The sequence below is a fragment of the Pan paniscus genome, chromosome 15 (assembly GCF_029289425.2).
Source record: "Pan paniscus chromosome 15, NHGRI_mPanPan1-v2.0_pri, whole genome shotgun sequence".
NCBI classification, from domain to species: Eukaryota; Metazoa; Chordata; class Mammalia; order Primates; family Hominidae; genus Pan; species Pan paniscus.
In genome coordinates this window covers 74,056,396-74,076,155 of record NC_073264.2, presented here as the reverse complement: position 1 = coordinate 74,076,155, position 19,760 = coordinate 74,056,396, and the positions used below count along the sequence as shown (strand labels likewise).

The 19,760-nt window shown below is 49.3% G+C and overlaps 1 protein-coding gene and 1 non-coding gene across 20 annotated transcripts in view; both read right to left on the bottom strand.

Moving 5' to 3' along the window:
- Positions 1 to 19,760, bottom strand: part of DCAF4 (DDB1 and CUL4 associated factor 4) — a 40,795-nt gene that overhangs the window by 2,735 nt on the left and 18,300 nt on the right. For 7 of the 19 annotated variants that reach the window (XM_008977853.4, XM_003824128.4, XM_008977855.6 and 4 more), the window contains 8 exons: positions 18,329 to 18,472; positions 17,161 to 17,210; positions 12,478 to 12,557; positions 10,165 to 10,266; positions 9,944 to 10,041; positions 8,724 to 8,897; positions 7,922 to 8,036; positions 4,766 to 5,800 (listed from right to left, as the gene is read on the bottom strand). In XM_008977853.4, coding sequence (XP_008976101.2) covers positions 5,607 to 5,800; positions 7,922 to 8,036; positions 8,724 to 8,897; positions 9,944 to 10,041; positions 10,165 to 10,266; positions 12,478 to 12,557; positions 17,161 to 17,210; positions 18,329 to 18,472 — 957 coding nt within the window. In that variant the 3' untranslated portion in view covers positions 4,766 to 5,606. Of the gene's footprint in view, positions 1 to 2,301; positions 3,802 to 4,765; positions 5,801 to 7,921; positions 8,037 to 8,723; positions 8,898 to 9,943; positions 10,042 to 10,164; positions 10,267 to 12,477; positions 12,558 to 17,160; positions 17,211 to 18,328; positions 18,473 to 19,760 lie in introns of those variants that run through there. The other 12 variants (XM_003824126.4, XM_055097773.2, XM_055097771.2 and 9 more) reach the window with 6 other exon arrangements.
- On the bottom strand, positions 1,335 to 1,406 carry TRNAC-GCA (transfer RNA cysteine (anticodon GCA)). The gene has a single exon. It is a non-coding gene; the product is annotated as a tRNA-Cys (tRNA).

Sequence of the window (19,760 nt, the reverse complement as noted above, 5' to 3'; positions counted from 1 at the left end):
CTCAGCTACTCAGGAGGCTGAGGTGGGAGAATTGCTTGAGCCTGGGGGGGTCAAGGCTGCAGTGAGCCAAGATCACGCCTGGGCGACAGAGTGAAACCTTGTCTAAAAAAAAAAAAAAAAAGAAAACTGCTCGGAGATTGTAACATATTAATTTTTATGACATCAGTGGTAACAAGCAAACTGGCCAAAATGCTTAATCAACTTCTTGGCCAAGTTTAACCCCTTTTCATGCAACCTAGACCACATTTTAGGTGCAGTGAGTGTTAACCAAGAACAAACTGCTGCTCTTTCCCCGCCGCCACTGAGTCACGGAGGCAGAGGCTCAGGGGTGTTCAAGAATCAGCTTCCCCCCTAACCCACCGCCATGGCCCAGGAAGGCATCACTGCTGGAGGTGTCATGGACCTTAATACTGCTTTATAAAGGTCCCAAAGGCTGCCCTCATCCATGATGGCCTAGCACATGGAATTTGAGGAGCTGCCAAAGTCCTAGACAAGCGCTGGGCCCATCCTTGTGTGCTGCCCCCAGCTGTGATGAGCCTGCCTATGTGGCTGAAGACCCTTGGTGCTGAACACCGGATCACCCTAATTACGGTTGATGACAAGAAACTAGGGGAAAGGGTGAGCCACTGTAAAACTGACAAAGGGAAAACCCCATAAAGTGGTTAGTTGTGGTTGTGTAGCATTAAAGACCATGGCAAAGGATGTCATCAAAGAGGTTTTTTTTTTGTTTGTTTGTTTTTTGAGACAGTCTCTCCTGTCACCCTGGCTGGAGTGCAGTGGCATGATCTGGGCTCACTGCAGCCTCCACCTCCTGGGTTCGAGCAATTCTCCTGCCTCAGCCTCCCAAGTAGCTGGGATTACAGGCACGCACCACCACACCTGGCTAATTTTTGTATTTTTAGTAGAGACATGGTTTCTCCATGTGGCTCAAGCTGGTCTTGAACTCCTGAACTCAAGTGATCCGCCCACCTTGGTTTCCAAAGTGCTGGGATTATTGGCATGAGCCACTGTGCCTGGCCCTTCTTTCATGTTTTAATTCAAGGGAGCTTTTCAAAAGTATATGTTGAAGGAACATTTTTATATATACTCTGACACACACCCGATGGCCAAATTGTGTTCACAGCTCTCAGACTTACTCATAGATTTAGAATCTCCTCAGGTACTTGGTCTTAATGGAAGGCAGTGGAGGTCCTAAAGGGGGGCTTTCTGTCCTAATGGTCAGCTGGAATGTGGGAGGAGCAATTTTAGCACAAGAGCAAGCTGAAAATCCCTCTATCTTTTCTGGTGACGCTGTGGCTGACAGTATTTACTTTTAAATGAGAAAACATCCGGGAAGGGGGCACCCGGATTTGAACCGGGGACCTCTTGATCTGCAGTCAAATGCTCTACCCCTGAGCTATACCCCCTTCACCTATCAGGAGCTCCTTCCTTGTCCACTTATGGTGACTCAATACAATCAAGTTCCACCCACACTAGAGTTCTGGCAAGCTTTGTGTTCTAAAGCCCCACCTTCTTAATTATCCATCATCTGCTTTGGCTTTTCCCTTGGCCACCAATAAACTGAAAGCGAACACTTGAAAAATGACATCCTGGGTTGGGCGCAGTGGCTCACGCCTGTAATCCCAGCACTTTGGGAGGCCGAGGTGAGGTCAGGAGTTTGAGACCAGCCTGACCAACATGGCGAAATCCCGTCTTTGCTAAAAATACAAAAAAAAATAGCTGGGCGTGGTGGCAGGCGCCTGTAATCCCAGCTACTAGGGAGGCTGAGGCAGGAGAATTGCTTGAACCCTGAGAGGCGGAGGTTGCAGTGAGCTGAGATCACACCACTGTACTCCAGCCTGGGCTAAGAGTGAGAGAGAGTGTGCGTGCATGCGTGTGTGTGTGTGTGTGTGTGTGTGTGTGTGTGTGCTTTGTAAAGACAGGGTTTTGGCATGTTGCCCAGGCTGGTTTCAAGTGATCCAACTGCCTAAGCTCAAGCAATCCTCCCGTCTCGGCATCACTTCGGCCTCCCTAAGTGCTGGGATTACACGCATAAACCACGAAGCTTGGCCTTTGCTCTGTTCTTGATGGAAACAGTAGCCAGCTCTGATCCTGGGGTCCTGCTGATAGCTGGGGAAGTGTTTTATTGAGGTTGAATAGTGTGGCTCCTTCTTATCCCACTGGCAGGGGAGAAGTGAAGCCTCTCCGAGTGCAAGGGCATAGGCCTGAGAAGCCCTTTCTCGTCTCACCTCCTCTCCAGGGTAAGAGAAGCTGAGAGTACAGCTGGCTCCTTCCTCCAATCTCAGGGAAGAAACAGCACACTTGGAGACACAAATTTTTTTAATGTAAAATAACATTGAGAGTTCACCTAAACATCTGTCTTAGAAATTCAGGTTGAGGGCTATGAAGGGAAGAGATGCTGTTAGAACAGAGGGAAGTGGGTGACCTCTCCAAAGACAGTCGTGCTCCGACGGAGAGCTGGGGTGTTCCCGCGGTAGCCAAACCTTCCACTGAACCCACTGACCAGTTTGACATCAGCATTGTAGTGGCCACCTGCTAGAGAGGATGCCCTTGGGGGCAAGGAGAGAGAGGCCTGAGCCTGCTTCCAGTCCACCTCTTGGCTTCCCCATTCCCCTGGGTGTGGTATGGGATGCCAACCAGGCATAGTCACTGCATTCCCCATGCCCACAGCCAAACACGCAATCCTCAAATGTCCTGAGCCTCTGGGCTGAAAAGCCAAGGGCTGGTGAGGTTGAGGGACAGAAGGCTTCCTAGAAATGAAACCCTGCACCAGGAATAATTGCGGGAAGACTGTGAATGGTTTGTGCTGGGACAGGAGGGGCCAGAAATTCTGGGCTTGGCAGAGCTTGCCTTTCTCCCACGAGAAATGAGAAAAATCTCACCCTTGTCTCTGACCCATGTGGTAAAAATGGATGAGATCAAGATCAATTGGACCAAATGGTACAAAGGATCATGTGAGTAGAGGAGTGGCCCAGGATGGTGGAGTTGGGCTGGGAGGAGGGTTTACCCTGTTAGAAAACTATCTCTCAACTCTTTCCCATTGTTGTTAACCTGGGCCTGGAAAATGAGCAGGACGCAGCAGTGAGGGGAACAGGGGCTTCGGAGTTGGGAAGAGCGGAATCTTAATCCCAGCTCAGCCCTTCTTGCCAAACCACTTTAACTCAACAAACTTGTTTCCCAAACTGTGCCGTGGGGTTAGTGTGAGGGTGAGAAGTGTCTTACAAATGGCTCGTGTCTGTAATGCCAGCACTTTGGGAGGCTGAGGCCAGAGGATCACTTGAGCCTAGGAGTTCAAGACCAGCCTGGGAAACATAGGGAGACGCCATCTCTACAAAAAATAAAAAATTAACTGAGTGTGGTGGTGCACACCTGTGGGCCCAACTGCTCAGAAGACTGAGGTGGGAGGATTGCTCAAGCCCAAGGAGGTCAAGACTGCAGTGAGTAGTAATTGTGCTACTGCAACTCATGCACTCCAGCTTGGGCGACAGAGTGAGACCATGTCTCAAAAAAAAAAAGGTGGGGGGGCGGCTGACACACAGTAGGTGCTTATTAGCTAATATCAGGGAGTACTGTGGCACCATCTGCTTGTGTATGTGAAGAAAAGCTGGAAAGATGCAGTCCCTGGGCCTCTTCCCCTCAACCAGGCTTTGCTATGGCCCAGGAACCATGATGAGGCTGGAAATGGAGGCAGCACTTGCCTGTCTCTGCCCAACTTCTCCTGTTGAGGTATCTCTGTCCTTTCCTGAAGATGTGGAGGATGCATTCTACTATCCAGCCATCCCTTCCTGTGCCACCATGATCCTGAATGTGGGAAAGAGAATACAGAAGACTGTCAGCCACAATGCTGAGGGGGCACAGTGCAAACTGCCCTGGGGTTTGTTGGTGGGAGAAGGAAGAGGTCAGAGCCTTAGATAACTGGGGCGGACGGATTAAATATATTTAAGAATCGGGCCAGGTGCGGTGGCTCAGGCCTATAATCCCAGCACTTTGGGAGGCTGAGGCGGGCAGATCACCTGAGGTCGGGAGTTTGAGACCAGCCTGACCAACATGTAGAAACCCCCATCTCTACTAAAAATACAAAATTAGCCAGGCGTGGTGGCACGCGCCTATAATCCAACCTACTCGGGAGGCTGAGGCAGGAGAATCACTAGAACCCAGGAGGTGGAGGGTGCGGTGAGAGCGCCATTGCACTCCAGCCTGGGCAACAAGTATAAAACACCATCTCAAAAAAAAAAAAAAAAAATTTGGTTCTTTATAGAATATGCTGTATTAGTCAGGGTACTGGCAGGAAACATTCAAGTGGGTAACTGCAAGTCTACCTAGTGAGGCATTCTGGGCCAGCAACAGTGAGGTGTGATGACCAGCTGTAGGTCTGAAGGGACAAATGAAGAGTTGTTGGAACCCGGCTCTCTCTGAGCGCTTTCCAATAGAAGTGGTGGGTTTTGGTTACAGCCACCCACAGCCCAACCAGAAGGGAGCCGGGGAACCAGCGATCCCACCTCCCTCTCCTCTTGCCCTCTGTGTTCTGCTGCTGCTTCCCACTGGCTGAACCTACCTAGCCGCTGGGAGCCAGGGAACCCTGACCTAGTCCAGAGGTGAGTCTTTTGGGCATGCACAGAGCAGGGTGGAGATGGACAGATGATGAGGGCAGAGTGGGTCTGGAGGGGCCCAGGGAAGCTCTCCAGGAAGGCTATGAAAGCTGGTCCCAGCAGCCCAAGCTTCATGATCTCCTAAGTCATTCACAGAAGCGCATGTCACACCATGATTCTTCTCTTGGTTTTATTGTTTGGTAGAAAAACAGGCTCTTTAACACTGAATAAACATCTCACGAACTGTCGCTCCTAGATTACAAAAAGTCAAAACCAATTTCCTTTGACGCCGGGCCCTTGAATCTGACATTCAAGTCACCGTAATAGAAACCAGAGCTGCTGAACCTTACATTCTGGAAGGTGCTTCAACAAAGGCATGTTAAGGACCGTTTAAAACTTCTAGCATGTAAGAAGATCCATCTTTCCTTCCAACGCCTTTGGATAATAACAGGAGAATCCCGGAGATCTGCTGCTGAGTTTGAGAAGGCCAAGTTTAAGGATTCCAAACTCCAGCCTTCAATATTTCTGCAGAAACTTAGAGAAGTAACCTCCCCGTCCTCTCCGCTGGCTTCCCCAAGTACAGATGCAGGATGCAGGTCTTTCTTCCTGCTACCCAGGCACCGAGGACTCAAACCATCTCACCGTCTCATCACTGGGCTTCTCCAATGGGCTCTTGGAGGAAGAAGCTTTTCGTTTTTGCCAATCTTCAGTCCTTAGAAAAGTCCTTTTTGTTAAGAAAAGGCAGGGAGGGTTAACTAAGTTCTAAGAATTCAATAAGAAAAGGAAAGAGATACCTTTTATGAAAAGGACTTCCAAGCTCTCTGAGCCAGCAATTTAACTCAAATAACTTTCCTGAGCGTCTCCACATGGAACATTCAGCACTTCTCTCCTAGCAGCCAGAGGATGGGATCTGTGTACACTGGGTGTCACTTAAAACGCCCTCATTAGATGCAGTAAAAAGTTACGCTTTACTCCCGTAAGTCAAATCCACATGGCTCTGGGCTGTGCCCTGCAGAATTAGCTGTAGGAGTAACAGTAAAGGTCCTGCCCGACAGCCATGAGCAGCCCCGGCGCGCCCCGGGAGCCCCCCAGCCGCGACGAGAAGGCCACACTGGGAATGTCGGCCTTGGAGGCAGCGTACGGGGAGGGTATGGTTCTCAGTAGGCGGGCATCGTGGAGGCTCCAGATTCTCGTGTAGCAGTCCTGGCCCACTAGGAAAAGAGGAGAGACACATGGCAGGCTAGCGAGAGAATGCAAAGGAAAACTTACCTACATGTGGACATGGCTTCCCAAGATTCCTCGGGGCTGTGATTTCATGTGAGCCAAAACACAAACTCATTAACGGACAGTATTTCTACGGATAACCCAAGTCGCCCTGTTGTGCTAGAACAATGACAAGATGCCCTGGTTGGCTGTGTGATGCCATGAATGGCTCGGAGACATCCTGGCTAATGTCTGGGGATTCTGCTGCTCTTGATGTCATGGAACGTTCAAGTACGAGCGTGGCCCACCTGGTCTAGGTGACATGCAACTGATTTCCCCCATTTTTTAGGGACAGGGTCTTGCTCTGTCACCCAGGCTGGAGTGCAGTGGTGTGATCAGGGCTCACTGCAGCCTTGAACTCCTGGGCCCAAGCCATCCTTCTGCCTCAGCCTCCTGAGTTAACTAGGACTACAAGTGTGTGCCACCATGCCTAATTTTTTTTTTTTTTTTTGAGATAGGGTCTTGCTGTGTTGCCCCAGCTGGTCTTAAACTCCTGGCCTCAAGCTCCCTAAGTGCTGGAATTATAGCTACCACACCTGGCCTGATCTTTTCATGTTATAGTAAAAGATCTGTCAAAGTCATTACATCCTGGGGATGGGCTAGGTTGACAACTCTCCCCACAGCTCTTTCTGGTTTAATGCTTCAGTTCCTAGGACCGGTTTAAGTCTTCAGGGCTCCAGTTCTGAGGACTGTGACACACAACAGCATGGGTTACAGCAGCCCAGAAACATAATATACACTACTGGAGACCTTCAGCAGGAGAAGAGGACAGGCCTTGGGCAGTCATGGATTTCACATTTGTGATTCTGATCACTTGTGTGACTCTAAGACCAGAAGTGCTATCTTGGCTGAAGCTGAATCCCGGCTGCAGTTTATTACTGCAGCTGGTAACTACCTGCATCTGCCTCTCAGCAAGGCTGAGCTCTCTCTATCATCCAGCTCACAGGAGCTCTTCTGTGATAAAAATAGGTGAAAAATCGACTTAAAAAGGAGGCGAAGTCCTGGTGTTGATGAGAATAGTAAATAAGTCTATGAATGTCCTAACAAAGTAATGCTTCCTAGCCACAAAAATGTTCCATGGGGTATAAGCCCTTTCTATAGGAATACCAGTAGAGATGACAATTCTTGAAGACTGAGAACACATTCTGCAGTGTCAGCAGCTACTATTTCAGTGTGAAAGCATTGAGCCTGCACACTGTCTGATTACGCTATAGCCACCATCATCTGTAATCAACTGGTAACTCCCTTCCAGGGGGCTTAGTGGCCAGATAGCTGCTCCTAATCTGCAGATCATGGAGCCACAGGGATGGTAGTAAAGGGGCCACAAATCTTTTTTATTTATTTATTTATTTATTTATTTTGAGACGGAGTCTCGCTCTGTTGCCAGGCTGGAGTGCAGTGGCGTGATATCGGCTCACTGCAACCTCCGACTTCCTGGTCCAAGCAATTCTCCTGCTTCTGACTTCCGAGTAGCTGAGATTACAGGCAGGTGCCACCATGCCCAGTTAATTTTTGTATTTTAGTAGAGATGGGGTTTCACCATGTTGGCCAGGATCGTCTCAATCTCCTGACCTCGTGATCCACCCTCCTTGGCCTCCCAAAGTGTTGGGATTACGGGCGTGAGCCACCGCGCCGGGCCGGGGCCAAGAATCTTTACAATGACCATAACTTCTTTTCTCAGCATCCTCTGGTGGAAATGTGAGTAAAGACAACAGGGAGCCCAAGTTTTTGGATAAGATAGTTGCGTGGTGGAATAATGCTGGCCTGATGAAATCCACTCAAACTCCAAACCCAGGCTCCCCAGGACCTCCCCACCTGCCTGTTTCTGAAGTGACGTTTGCCCACTGACATGGGATGAGGCTGTCCACCTGGTGGACATTTATTTACACTCCTGATTACTAATATAATCCAATTCTACTTCCCTCCTAGTCTCCCCACCCAGCTGTCCACACTCCCCTTGATTCAGTTCTGTTTTGGGGTAACTTTTCCCTCTGCTGCTGAAGTTGCTGGGATCGCCCCTGAGAGACAGTATTTGATGGGGTGGAACTTCCCCTTCCTTCCTCAAGTACCTGCCACCAGGATTCCTTCTTCCTCGTGCACATGCAGGGGCAGGTAGGCGTACTCATTCACGTGGCCTTCGTACTGCCTTACGCACTTCGTGGTCCTCAGGTCCCACAGCTTGATCTGTGGAAAAAGCACCAGGGGCCATCAGGGAGGGGCCAGGAGGTACCATGGTGGTCCCCAAGTGCAAAGCCAGGAAGGCAAGGTGGTCTCCAGTGGCCTGTGCAGGTCATGAAGATCTCCATCTCGAATTCTTGAGCCTTGTTGTCCATCAAAAGCATGTAACCAGGCCGGGCACGGTGGCTCATGCCTGTAATCCCAGCACTATGGGAGGCCAAGGTGGGCAGATCATGAGGTCAGGAGTTCGAGACCAGCCTGACCAACATGGTGAAACCCCATCTCTACTAAAAATACAAAAATTAGCCGGGCGCAGTGGCGGGCACCTGTAATCCCAGCTACTCAGGAGGCTGAGGCAGGAGAATCGCTTGAACCTGAGAGACAGAGGTTGCAGTGAGCCAAGATAGTACCACTGCTCTCCAGCCCGGGCGACAGAGCAAGACTCCATCTCAAAAAAAAAAAAAAAAAAAAAAAAAGACATAACCAGAGAGTCCTTTTCACTTTTGTTTACGTCAGATTAGGCTCATATGGTCAACGAAGCAGTCCCCATGCAGGGCCTACAAATCACTTGGTCTTCAGCGAAATTCCCCTGCCTGGGGTCTTGGTGTGAGGACCTCTTCAGCAGAACCCTTTCACCTGGCAGGGCACTGGGCCACGAGACCCTGTGGCCTGAGAAAGTCCATGATCCCCTACCTTTCCAGCCATGTCTGAAGCCATCAGGTATTGCTCATCTTGGAGGATCCGCACAGAGGTCACTGCTGAATCATGAAACAGGCGGGTGGCCTTCCATCCCTTGCCTTGATTTCCACAACGCAGATCAATGGCAAAGATTTCCCCAGAGCGGCAGCCATTAAACAGCAGAGGAGCCTGTGGAAAGAGGGACTGCTCAGTACCTGGCTATCATGACATCCCTCTGAGGCTGGGCAGGGCAGGTCCTCCTGATACAACCCCTCTTCCAGCCTCTGGGTCAGACGGTGTGATTAGACACGTGCTGGTCAGGGTTTGGGTCTCAATGGAGTTGGAAGGGAGGATGATTCCTTGTTAGTGGCTAGAAGAACCAGACCCCATGTGTCCTCCTCATGGGTAGCACGGAGGTCCCAGGAGCTGCCCCCCACCCCCCTGCACTGTCCCCTTTGGCCTTTCTCTCTGAAGTCCCAGAGATAGCACCCCATCTCCACCAAAAGCAGGTTAGTGGGTTCATTCACTTTTAAGGGAAGACGGCATTTTCTAGAGACAAGTCTGTGAAATATAGTAATGACCACAATTTTTTTTTTTTTTTTTTTTTTTTTTGAGACAGAGTCTTGCTCTGTTGACCGGGCTGGAGTGCAGTGGTGCGATCTTGGCTCACTGCAACCTCCGCCTCCCGGGTTCAGGCAATTCTCCTCAGTCTCTCGAGCAGCTGGGATTACAGGCGCCCAGCACTACGCCTGGCTAACTTTCGTATTTTTAGTAGAGAAGGGGTTTCACCATCTTGGCTAGGCTGGTCTTGAACTCCTGACCTTGTGATCCACCCATCTTGGCCTCCCAAAGTGTTGGGATTACAGCCATTAGCCACTGTACCTGGCCTGATTTTTTAAATATATAAAATATATAACCTGGGAGCTGTGAAGAATTGGTGTTTGGCTTATACATTTTAAAAATGGTTTGTCCTACTGGGTAAATCCAAGTACCCAAGAACTGCTCACAATACCTTTCCATGAGAGGTTGTGTAGAGCAACTCAGGCCAGCTGTTCTGGATCAACCAACTTTCACTCAGCTCAGACACCCTTACAAAGGAACCCACTGATCCTTTCTGATGCTATTTCTCCCCTGTCAAAGAGGACTAGATGGCACACAGAGGAGTCCAATTTCAATCTGGCCAAATTTCTACATGGGGCAAACTTTTATATTCTGCCTGTCCCAATCCAACCAACCATGAGAGCAAACTGCTGGGCCAAGACATCACTGTTGGTCCCAAAGGACTGCCGGTGTCCCGTCACCACGTTGGTCAACAGGACCCGCCGAGACAAGCCTGGCGGAGACAGAGATGGGCTGGTAAGATTATGTCACATGTAGTCTGGGGAGAGGGACAACTACATGGGGTTTTAAGGCCTGTTAAGGCCTCTTCTCTGGGCACCTGGGGAGCCAGGCTCACCTGTACTGAAGCAGTTATTTGCTTGGATATTCAGGGACCAGGCACAGGACCAGGCACCAGGGATCCGGAAACTGCAGAGCATGCCAGGCCGGTCTATTCCTGCTAAGGGGACAGGAGAATGTAAAGTGTGGCTGCCTTCTAGGCAGGCCAGGGACCACTGGGTTCGGAAAACATCCAAATATGCCCATAGCTGCTCAGAGGGTCTATACCTTTGGCCCCATTCTGGGTTTTGTGGTTGCAAGAGAGACTCAGCTGGGATGCCTGGCTCACAAGTGGTTATTCCGAAAATGCATCTTTGTTAACATTCCCAGTAGTCGTGTTTACAGTACGAATAGTACTGATATCAGGGAGGTAGTATACTGTTGGAGGTAAGGTGGCTCCGTTCCTCGATCACCTACCAGCTATGTGATCTCAGACAAGTGTGTGTGTATATACATACACACACACACACACACATAAAAATAAATATATATATATATATATATATATATATATTTTTTTTTTTTTAAGACAGGGTCTTGTTCTTTTGCCCAGTCTGGAGTGCAGTGGCGTGATCATGGCTCAATGCATCCTCAACCTCCCAGGCTCAAGGAATCCTCCCATCTCAGCCTCCCAAGTAGCTGGGATCACAGGTGTGAGCCACCACACATGGCTAATTATTTATTTTTTGTAGAGATTGGAGTCTTGCTATGTTGCTCAGGCTGGTCTTGAACTCCTGGGCTCAAACGATTATCCTGCCTTGGCCTCCCAAAGTGTTGAGATTACAGGCATGAGCCACTGTGCTTCGACAAAATATTTTTTAAAATAAACTTTTGCATTGATAGAACGTACAGATTGTAAGGATACAATTCAGTGAGTTATCACAAACTAAATATAGCCATGTACCCACCACCCAGGTTAAGAAATAAAACAATCCAGGCCAGGCGTGGTGGCTCACGCCTGTAATCCCAGCACTTTAGGAGGCCGAAGCGGGTGGATCACCTGAGGTCGGGAGTTCGAGACCAGCCTGACCAACGTGGAGAATCCCGTCTCTACTAAAAATACAAAAATCAGCCAGGTGTGGTGGTACATGCCTGTAATCCCGGCTACTTGGGAGGCTGAGGCAGGAGAATCGCTTGAGCCCCAGAGGCAGAGGTTGCGGTGAACCGAGATCGTGTCATTGCACTCCAGCCTGGGCAACAAGAGCGAAACTCCATCTCAAAAAAAAAAGGCCGGGCATTGTGGCTCACGCCTGTAATCCCAGCACTTTGGGAGGCCGAGGCAGGTGGATCACGAGGTCAGGAGTTCGAGACCAGCCTAACCAACATGGTGAAATCCCGTCTGTACTAAAAATACAAAAATTAGCCGGGCGTGGTGGTGTGCGCCTGTGATCTCAGCTACTTGGGAGGCTGAGGCAGGAGCATTGCTTGAACCCGGGAGGCGGAGGTTGTGGTGAGCTGAGATCGTGCCATTGCACTTCAGCCTGGGCAATAAGAGCAAAACTCCGTCTCAAAAAAAAAAAAAAAAAAGAAAGACAAGACATAAAACAATCCAGTACCCCAGAGGCCTCCCTCACATCCCTTTCCCAATTACTACCTCCCCAAAGGGTACTGTGAGCCTGACCTCCAACACTAAAAATTACTTTTGTAAGACAAATTCTGAAACTGTCTGCCTCAGTTTCCTTATCTGTAAAATGGTGGTAAGACACACTCCTGCCTCATAAGCTTGCTGTGCAATGAAATACCAGGCACTGGGCTAAATGTACGTGATCTCACCTAATTCTCCATGGATGTGGACTGAGAAGGCCCTGTCCCCTTTAGAGAGGTTCAACATTCCATTCAAGTTGGCAAGGGGCAGAGCTGGGATTCGTGCCAGGTCTGCCTGAAGCCCACACTCTTAAGAGGCCTCTCACCCTGGTCTTATTGATCCTAATTTTCTGATAGACTGAAATGTAATATCCAGAATGCTGTCAGGAAGGAGGAGTCAAATTGCCTTAACGTATTAAGTATCCCTGATAGCACCTGAGGTGCTTTGGACCTTCAGAGGTGTTTTCTGAATGATGTGCACGGGCGTCCGAATCTGTTCTGAGCTCACGCTGGTTTACATGCGTGTTAAGTCTGCTCTGGCTGCTGAAATGACTGAAATGGCCCAAGATGGGTAAAAAGGGGCAGATGCTGTAAAAAAAAACACATGCTTCTGGTACTAACCCTGGGACAGGCTTAGGGAATCCTCCCACAGTGCCTCTGCAGCGGCCCCATACTTCTCTCTAAGCCACCCCCACACAGCTCTCGGGAGACAGAGGACAGATTTCTTTAAAGGAGAAGAACCCTGTACCTGGGTGACTATTGACAAACAGTGATGCTGGGAGCAGGGTGGCACAGCCTGGAGTCTCTGCGAGTCCCATGAGGCATAGCCTGGAAAAAGCTGTTAAGGACAGTTAGGCACAAGGCTCCCCTCTGGGAGGAGGCATGGACATTTATCCTTCAGAAAGTCATGCGGCACACAACCTAGGCCAGAGTAACCCCCACCGTCCAGATTCAACATGCGTTTACACTGCCCACATTTACCTTCAGATGTTTTTTTTTTTGTTTGTTTGTTTTTGAGACGGAGTTTCGCTCTTGTTGCCCAGGCTGGGGTGCAATGGCGCGATCTCGGCTTACCGCAACCTCTGCCTCCCAGGTTCAAGCGATTCTCCTGCCTCAGCTTCCTGAGTAGCTGGGATTACAGGCATGTGCCACCACGCCTGGGTAATTTTGTATTTTTAGTAGAGACGGGGTTTCTCCAAGTTGGTCAGACTCGTCTCGAACACCCGACCTCACGTGATCCGCCCGCCTCGGCCTCCCAAAGTGCTGGGATTATAGGGGTGAGCCATCGTGACTGGCCAGCTTCAGATGTTTTTTAAAGGGAAAAACAAATCAGATATAGTTAAAAGCTGGGTGTGGTGGCTCCTGCCTATGTAATCCCAGCACTTTGGGAAGCTGAGGCAGGAGGATCACTCGAGTCCAGGAGTTCGAGACCAGCCTGGGAAACACAGCAAAACCTTGTCTCTACAAAAAATACAAAAACTAGCTGGGTGTGGTGATGTGTGCCTGGAGTACCAGCTCCTTGGGAGGCTGAGGTGGGAGGATTGCTTGAGCCTTGGAAGTCAAGGCTGCGGTGAGCTGTGATCATGTGACCACACTCCAGCCTGGGTGACAGAGTAAGACCATGTCTCAAAAATAAAATACTATTAAAAAGCCCAAAAAGCCCTCTCTGATCCCTCCCTAGTCCAATTCTCCCTTCTCTACTCAGAGAGAACTGCTCTTCTCAAATTGGTGTGAGTTCTTCTAAGCCATGCTGTATTTCCACTACATATATTTGTCAATAAATAATACAAAGCAGCTTTTGTTTAAAAAAAACATACAGAAATGGCATTGCACAGAATATCTCACTACCAGCCCTTAAAATTTCTGCTTATCTGAATGGGTACCAGGTGATACCTCACTGTTATTTAAATTTGCATTTCCCTGACTACATGTGGGTGTCTCTGTTCACATGAGCATAGTCATTGGAGTTCCCTCTCTGACCTGCCCCTTTATACCCTTGCCTACGTGTGTGTCTTTTGACTGACGTGGTTCCTCTCCTTTTCCCCTCATAGCCAAACTTTGTTCCAGAGGAGCCTGTATTTATTCTCACTCCCTTGCCTTTCCTCCACTGAAATCCAGGCCTGACCCTCACCTTCCCAGAGAAATGTTCTCATCAGTCTTCAATGAGCTCCTGGTTTCTAAATCTGATGGAAACATTCCAGTTCTGCCCTATGGCCATGTAGCCCAATTTCTACTACACACTCCTTGGCCTCAACCCACCACTCTCTGGGAGGTCTATCCTGGCCTTCTCCTATCACAAGATGCCCGGGCTAGAACCTGCACCTGCCTCTTGGTGCCCTTCCCTCCACTCCTGATACCTCGTTTCACGCCCTCACCACCGCCCTTAGTCTTGCAGCAGCTTCTGCCTGAGGACTTGCTCTCGTCCGTCTATCCCCCAACAATGCCACCAAAGGAATCATTTTCAAAAATGACTCCACAATCACAACCCCCTGGGACCTCCCACAGCCCTGAGCGAGCATTCAGTCTTGAAAGGCCCTGCTCCCTAGCCAGAGACATCATGAATATCAAACTGCTGCCAAACATACCAAGCTTTCTCCCAACTCCTCCTATTAGGGGTCCCTGGCCTCTTCCTGCCCTCATGGGTCTCCCTCCAGGAAAGTGGCTGCAATCCCTCCTGCATGCAGCTTTCCTCCTACACTGAAGACTTGTGGAGCTGCCTGTCTCTATCTCCTTGCAACTGCATATACTCGATAGGTGTTGTCTGAATGACCACACATATTCCTCACTGGAAAATGTAAATATCTGAAAAGCAATCATGTAACTTTAAAAAATCTTCTTAAACATTTTATTTTTATATACATTTTTTGAGATGGAGTCTTGCTCTTTCGCTCAGGCTGGAGTGCAGTGGCGCAATCTTGGCTCACTGCAACCTCTGTCTCCCGGGTTTTCAAGCAATTCTCCTGCCTCAACTTCCCGAATAGCTGGGATTACGGGTGCGTGCCACCACACCTGGCTAATTTTTGTATTTTTAGTAGAGATGGGGTTTCACCATGTTGGCCAGGCTGGTCTTGAACTCCTGACCTCAAGTGATCCGCCTGCCTCAGCCTCCCAAAGTGCTGGGATTATGGGAATGAGCCACTGTGCCCAGTCACTTTTCTCTTTTTTAAGAGACAGGGTCTCTCTCTTTCACCCAGGCTGGAGTGCAGTAGTGTGATCACAGCTCACTGCAGCTTTGAACTCTGGGGCTCAAATGATCCTCCTGCCTCAGCTTCCTGAGTACCTGGAACTAAAGGCATGCACCATGATGCTCAGCTAATAGAATTTTATTATTATTTTTTTTTGTAGAGAGGTCTTTCTGTATTGCCCAGGCTGGTCTCAAACTCCTGGCCTCAAGCAATCCCCCAACTTTGGCCTCCCAAAATGCTGAGATTACCGGTGGGAGCCACCATGCCTGGCCAGGTGACATTCTTGACTATCTGAGTATGTAATGTGTATGTGACATACCGCTCTGGGTGGTAAGCTCCAAATTAAGTATCTCCAGGATACACCAGGTGCTGAAACTGTAAATGAGAACACCACCACCAAATAAACTTATTTTGCTTCTGGGTTTGGAAGGCAAGGAAGTGAAGAAAGTGGGATGTGCATGTTAGTTACTGTTGCTGAATCTCAGCTTATTTATACTCAAACTTTGAGTACTTACGGAGCCAGGCTAAGATTTAATCCTTTGACAGGCCACAGGTTAACTAAGGGCCCAATAAGTGTAGAAAGAATTCCATCTAACTTCCCACCACTCTTGCAGGAAAAATGCAGAGTGCAGGTCTGAACAAAGTACCATTTTTCTAAAGGGAAAAAGTTACCTGAACTTCTGAAGCAGCACAAAAAATCTTTAGCACAAAAGCCCGAAGACTACCAGAAATGGCCACCAGAGGGCGAGCCACTGATGAAGCTACAACAGACCATCCATCCCTTTAAGTCCAATTACATGGATTTTTTTTTCCCTCTCCTTAGCTCACAGAAACGAGAATACCATGCTGTTTTAAGACTGGAAATGTGAGTGAGGTTCTTGTTTTTGCTTTCTGCAGAGCTTGGCCTCTTTAGCCCTCTGGTTAGATCATCATAGTAACATGTGGTCAGTCCCATTGGCCTACAGAACCCCATCAAATGAAAGCCACATAAAATTTGCAATTTAGAGAACACACATAGTTTGATGCCTTATATAAATTTATAATCAGGTCGCTAATGTATTTAGGCTCTATGACCCTTTGAAATGTAAGCTGGGTGTGGTGGTGCATACCTACAGTCCCAGTGACTTGGGAGGCTAAGGCAGGAGGATCACTTGAGCCCAGGAGTTCTAGGCTGGAGTGAGCTATGATTGTACCACTGCACTCCAGCCTGGGTGACAGGGCAAGACCCCTTTCTCTGAAAAAAATTAAAATCCAAAAAAACTCCTTTGAAATACAGTGCTGTGAAACAAATAACATTTACAAAAAAGATTCTGATTCAGTTATCATTTGTCGAGGACCAATGATGTCCAGAAACTGCTAGGTGCCTTCACAGGAGTTAACTAATGTTAATCTCACCACAACTCAGGAAGTAGGTGTGAAGTGCAATGAGTAGTCACATTGTTTCCAGAACACATTTAATAAGAGAATGAACCAAGGACAAGAGTCATTAACGTGGTTTTGGGTGAGTCAAGTCTTGTGCCATATCAACAGCCCCCAAGGGTCCCAGAGGCCAGGGACCACGACACTGTACTACCGTGCTCTCAGCAAAGTGGCTCTGCTTGCTCTCCGGGAAGGCAGAGACTAGTGTGATGAGTGCTCTAAAAAGCTGTTGCCAGCAGGGACCTGAGGCCCAGAGCCCACAGACCCATGTCCACTGCCAGAGGAACCCCCTCTCTGACCCTGCCCTCAGCTTCCCCTAGGAGGACCCTGCTCTCCTGACCACTGTTTTCCTCCCTGGCCTCAGGAGGAGCTGGGCTTCCTCCCCAAGGCTGTGCTGCTCCTTTCCGCCTTGTTCCTCTGCTACCACACCAGCTCTCCGGCAGGAATACTGGGTCTGTGTAGTGAACCCAGAGCCTCCTGTCACACGCCACAGTGGCAGAGCGAGCCAGCCTTGGAGTCAGACTGCCTGAGTTCCCATCCTGTCTCCACCACATGCATGTGAAGGCCCAGACAGTGTCTGCCACACAGTGACATCAATGTCATCTTGAGAAACAGCCATGATGGGACCTCAGCTGCTTCTCTGTGCTCCACGGGCATCCTTGTGTTCTATCCAGGTACGCTGCTTTTTTTCCTAAAGCGTGAGATATAAGTGCACAAGGGTCCAGTCCTCTGGTCACTAAGATGCCATGTCATGAAGCCCACAGATACCCAGGTCCAACGTCAGGGTGTGGCCTGCCCACCAAACCTCTTCCTCTGCCAAAGGATACAGAATGTGGGAATCCAAGTGATTCAGCGAGGCCCAGCACACCGAGTTCACCTGGTGAGGAAGCACACAGCGAGATGGAAAGTTATTCTACAGTAATATGCTTTCCTGTGGAATAACGTGTGGGGACACAGACGAGTGACTTCTCTCTTCACGTCCTGCTCCTCTTCAAATGGGCTGGAACAAGCATTCTGAGGCTGGGGCTTAAGCAGGACAGGAAGTAACCTCAAGCCTGAGTCCTTCAACAGACCCACAGGGAGACATCTGGTCTATCTGGCATACCCTCTGGGCAGGGCTGAATTTTCTACAATGGCAGGAGATAAGCCGAACTCTGAAGGTGTATCTCACTTCACCCAGAAGCCATTTTCAACCTGTATCCATCTTGCGGCTTATGCCTCAACTGAATAGCAAGTCACAGCTTCTCACGGATGCCGCCATCACCCCACTGCAACTTAAAGGTTGCTCCCTAGACAGCAAGCTCCTCTTATTTGTTTAAGCCTCAGTGCTGGCTGCGGCCTGGCTGGATGACGCATCACTCTGACACACAGGGCAGGACCCCTCCCATGCAGGCCACAGTCACTGTCACCCATTTCCAAGGAACTCTGTGCCCTGGTGTGGGCCCTTTCAGATCAACTCCTGGACCCCTGGAGGGACGGTCCTGAGGACCAGTTAAAGAAGCGCTGCTTCAACCTACCCCAACCATCTCATTTCACTATCTTTTCCAAGACAAGAAACTCCTGGAGTCCTTTTCTTTCCCTATGGGTTCTCAGCAACCATAAATCCATTTTTTTGAGACAGGGTCTCGCTCTGTTACCCAGGTTGGAGTGCAGTGGCACGATCATGGCTCACTGCAGCCTTGATCTCCTGGGCTCAGGTGATCTTCCCACCTCACCTCCCCCCGAGCCCCCAAGCAGCTGGGACTACAGGTGCGCGCCACCACACTCAAATAATTTTTTTTTTTTTTTTTTTTTTGTAGAGATGAGGTTTCACCATGCATGTTATGCTGCCCAGGTTGGTCTGAAACTCCTAGGCTCAAGTAAAAAATCAAGTCTTATGGAAAAATGAGGTAAGTATGCTCTGCCCTCTTCCTCAGTTGCTCTCCTCTACCCTGAATTTGGCCAACTACCCCCAGGGTCAAGTGTGCAGAGAGGCTACAGGGATGGGCAACGTACCTTCCGGTTGGTGAAGTAGAGGTTTTCGTGCATGAACACCTTGAGCGTAGGGGTCTTCAGACTTTGCAGGTTGATGATACCATACTTGGAGCCTCCGACTTTAACATCGTTCACTGTGAAGAGCCGGTCACTGTTGGTATCTGCCTGGAGAAGGGAAGGGGGCAGTGGGTGACCTCCCAGGCTGCGCCTGGTGGACTGCCTAAGAGGGACCTGCCCGTCTCTCCTGGCCCCCATGCTCTGTGCATTTTCACTAGGTGAGAGTTCCTCTCCATGAGCGAGAGTGGAGATGACCTCACTTTCCCCAACTTAGTGCAGCCATGTCTGGGCAAAGCCAGCACGTGTCTGATCTAACAATTCAAGAGGAAGGATGAGAATGGCAGTGAGGGGACATGGCCAGAAAGTCTGAGGTCTGCATGAGGACCTCACTCAGAAGTGGGTTTGGGAGAGCCCTAGCATCCACCCAGAGGAATGTGTCATGTGCCATCACGAAGGCTGTGGCGCAATAGGAAAAATGCTAGTTCCTATTACATAGGCACTATTTTTTTTTTTTTTTACCACCATGAAAAAAAAATTGCATTGAATAAAACGTGCAATAGAAAAAGACTGCATTCAAATGTAGGCTATTTTTTTTTAAGAGGTGGAGTCTCACTGTTGTCACCCAGGCTGGAGTGCAGTAGCATGATCATGGCTTATGATAACCCTGAACTCCTGGGCTCAAGTGATCTTCTCTCCTCAGCCTCCTGAGCAGCTAGGACTACAGGCATGAACCACTGTGCCTGGCTACTTTTATATTTTTTTGTAGAGATACGGTCTCGCTATGTTGTCCAGGCTGGTCTTGAACTTCTGGCCTCAAGTGATCCTTCTGCCTCAGCCACCCAAAGTGCTGGGATTACAGGTGTGAGGCACCATGCCTCGCTCAGGATGTGGGCTAATTTTTTTGAGAGTGAGTCTTACTCTGTCGCCCAGGCTGAAGTACAGTGGCACCATCTCAGCTTGCTGAAACCTCCGACTCCCAGGTTCAAGCTATTCTCCCACCTCAGCCTCCTGAGTAGCTGGGACTACAGGTGCGCACCACCACACCCAGCTAATTTTTGTATTTTTAGTAGAGATGTGGTTTCACAATGTTGGTCAGGCTGGTCTCGAACTCCTGACCTCAAGTGATCCTCCCATCTCAGCCTCCCAAAGTGCTGGGATTACAGGTGTGAGCCACCGCGCCTGGCCCTATTTTTTTCTCTTGAGACAGAGTCTTGATTGGTTGCCCAGGCTGGAGTGTGGTGGCACAATCATGGCTCACTGCAGCTTTGATTTCCCAGGATCAAGTGATCCTCCCACCATAGCCTCCCGAGTAGCTAGGACTATATGCACACACCACCATGCCCAGCTAATTTATATTCTTTTGTAGAGACGGGGTTTACCCACGTTGCCTAGGCTG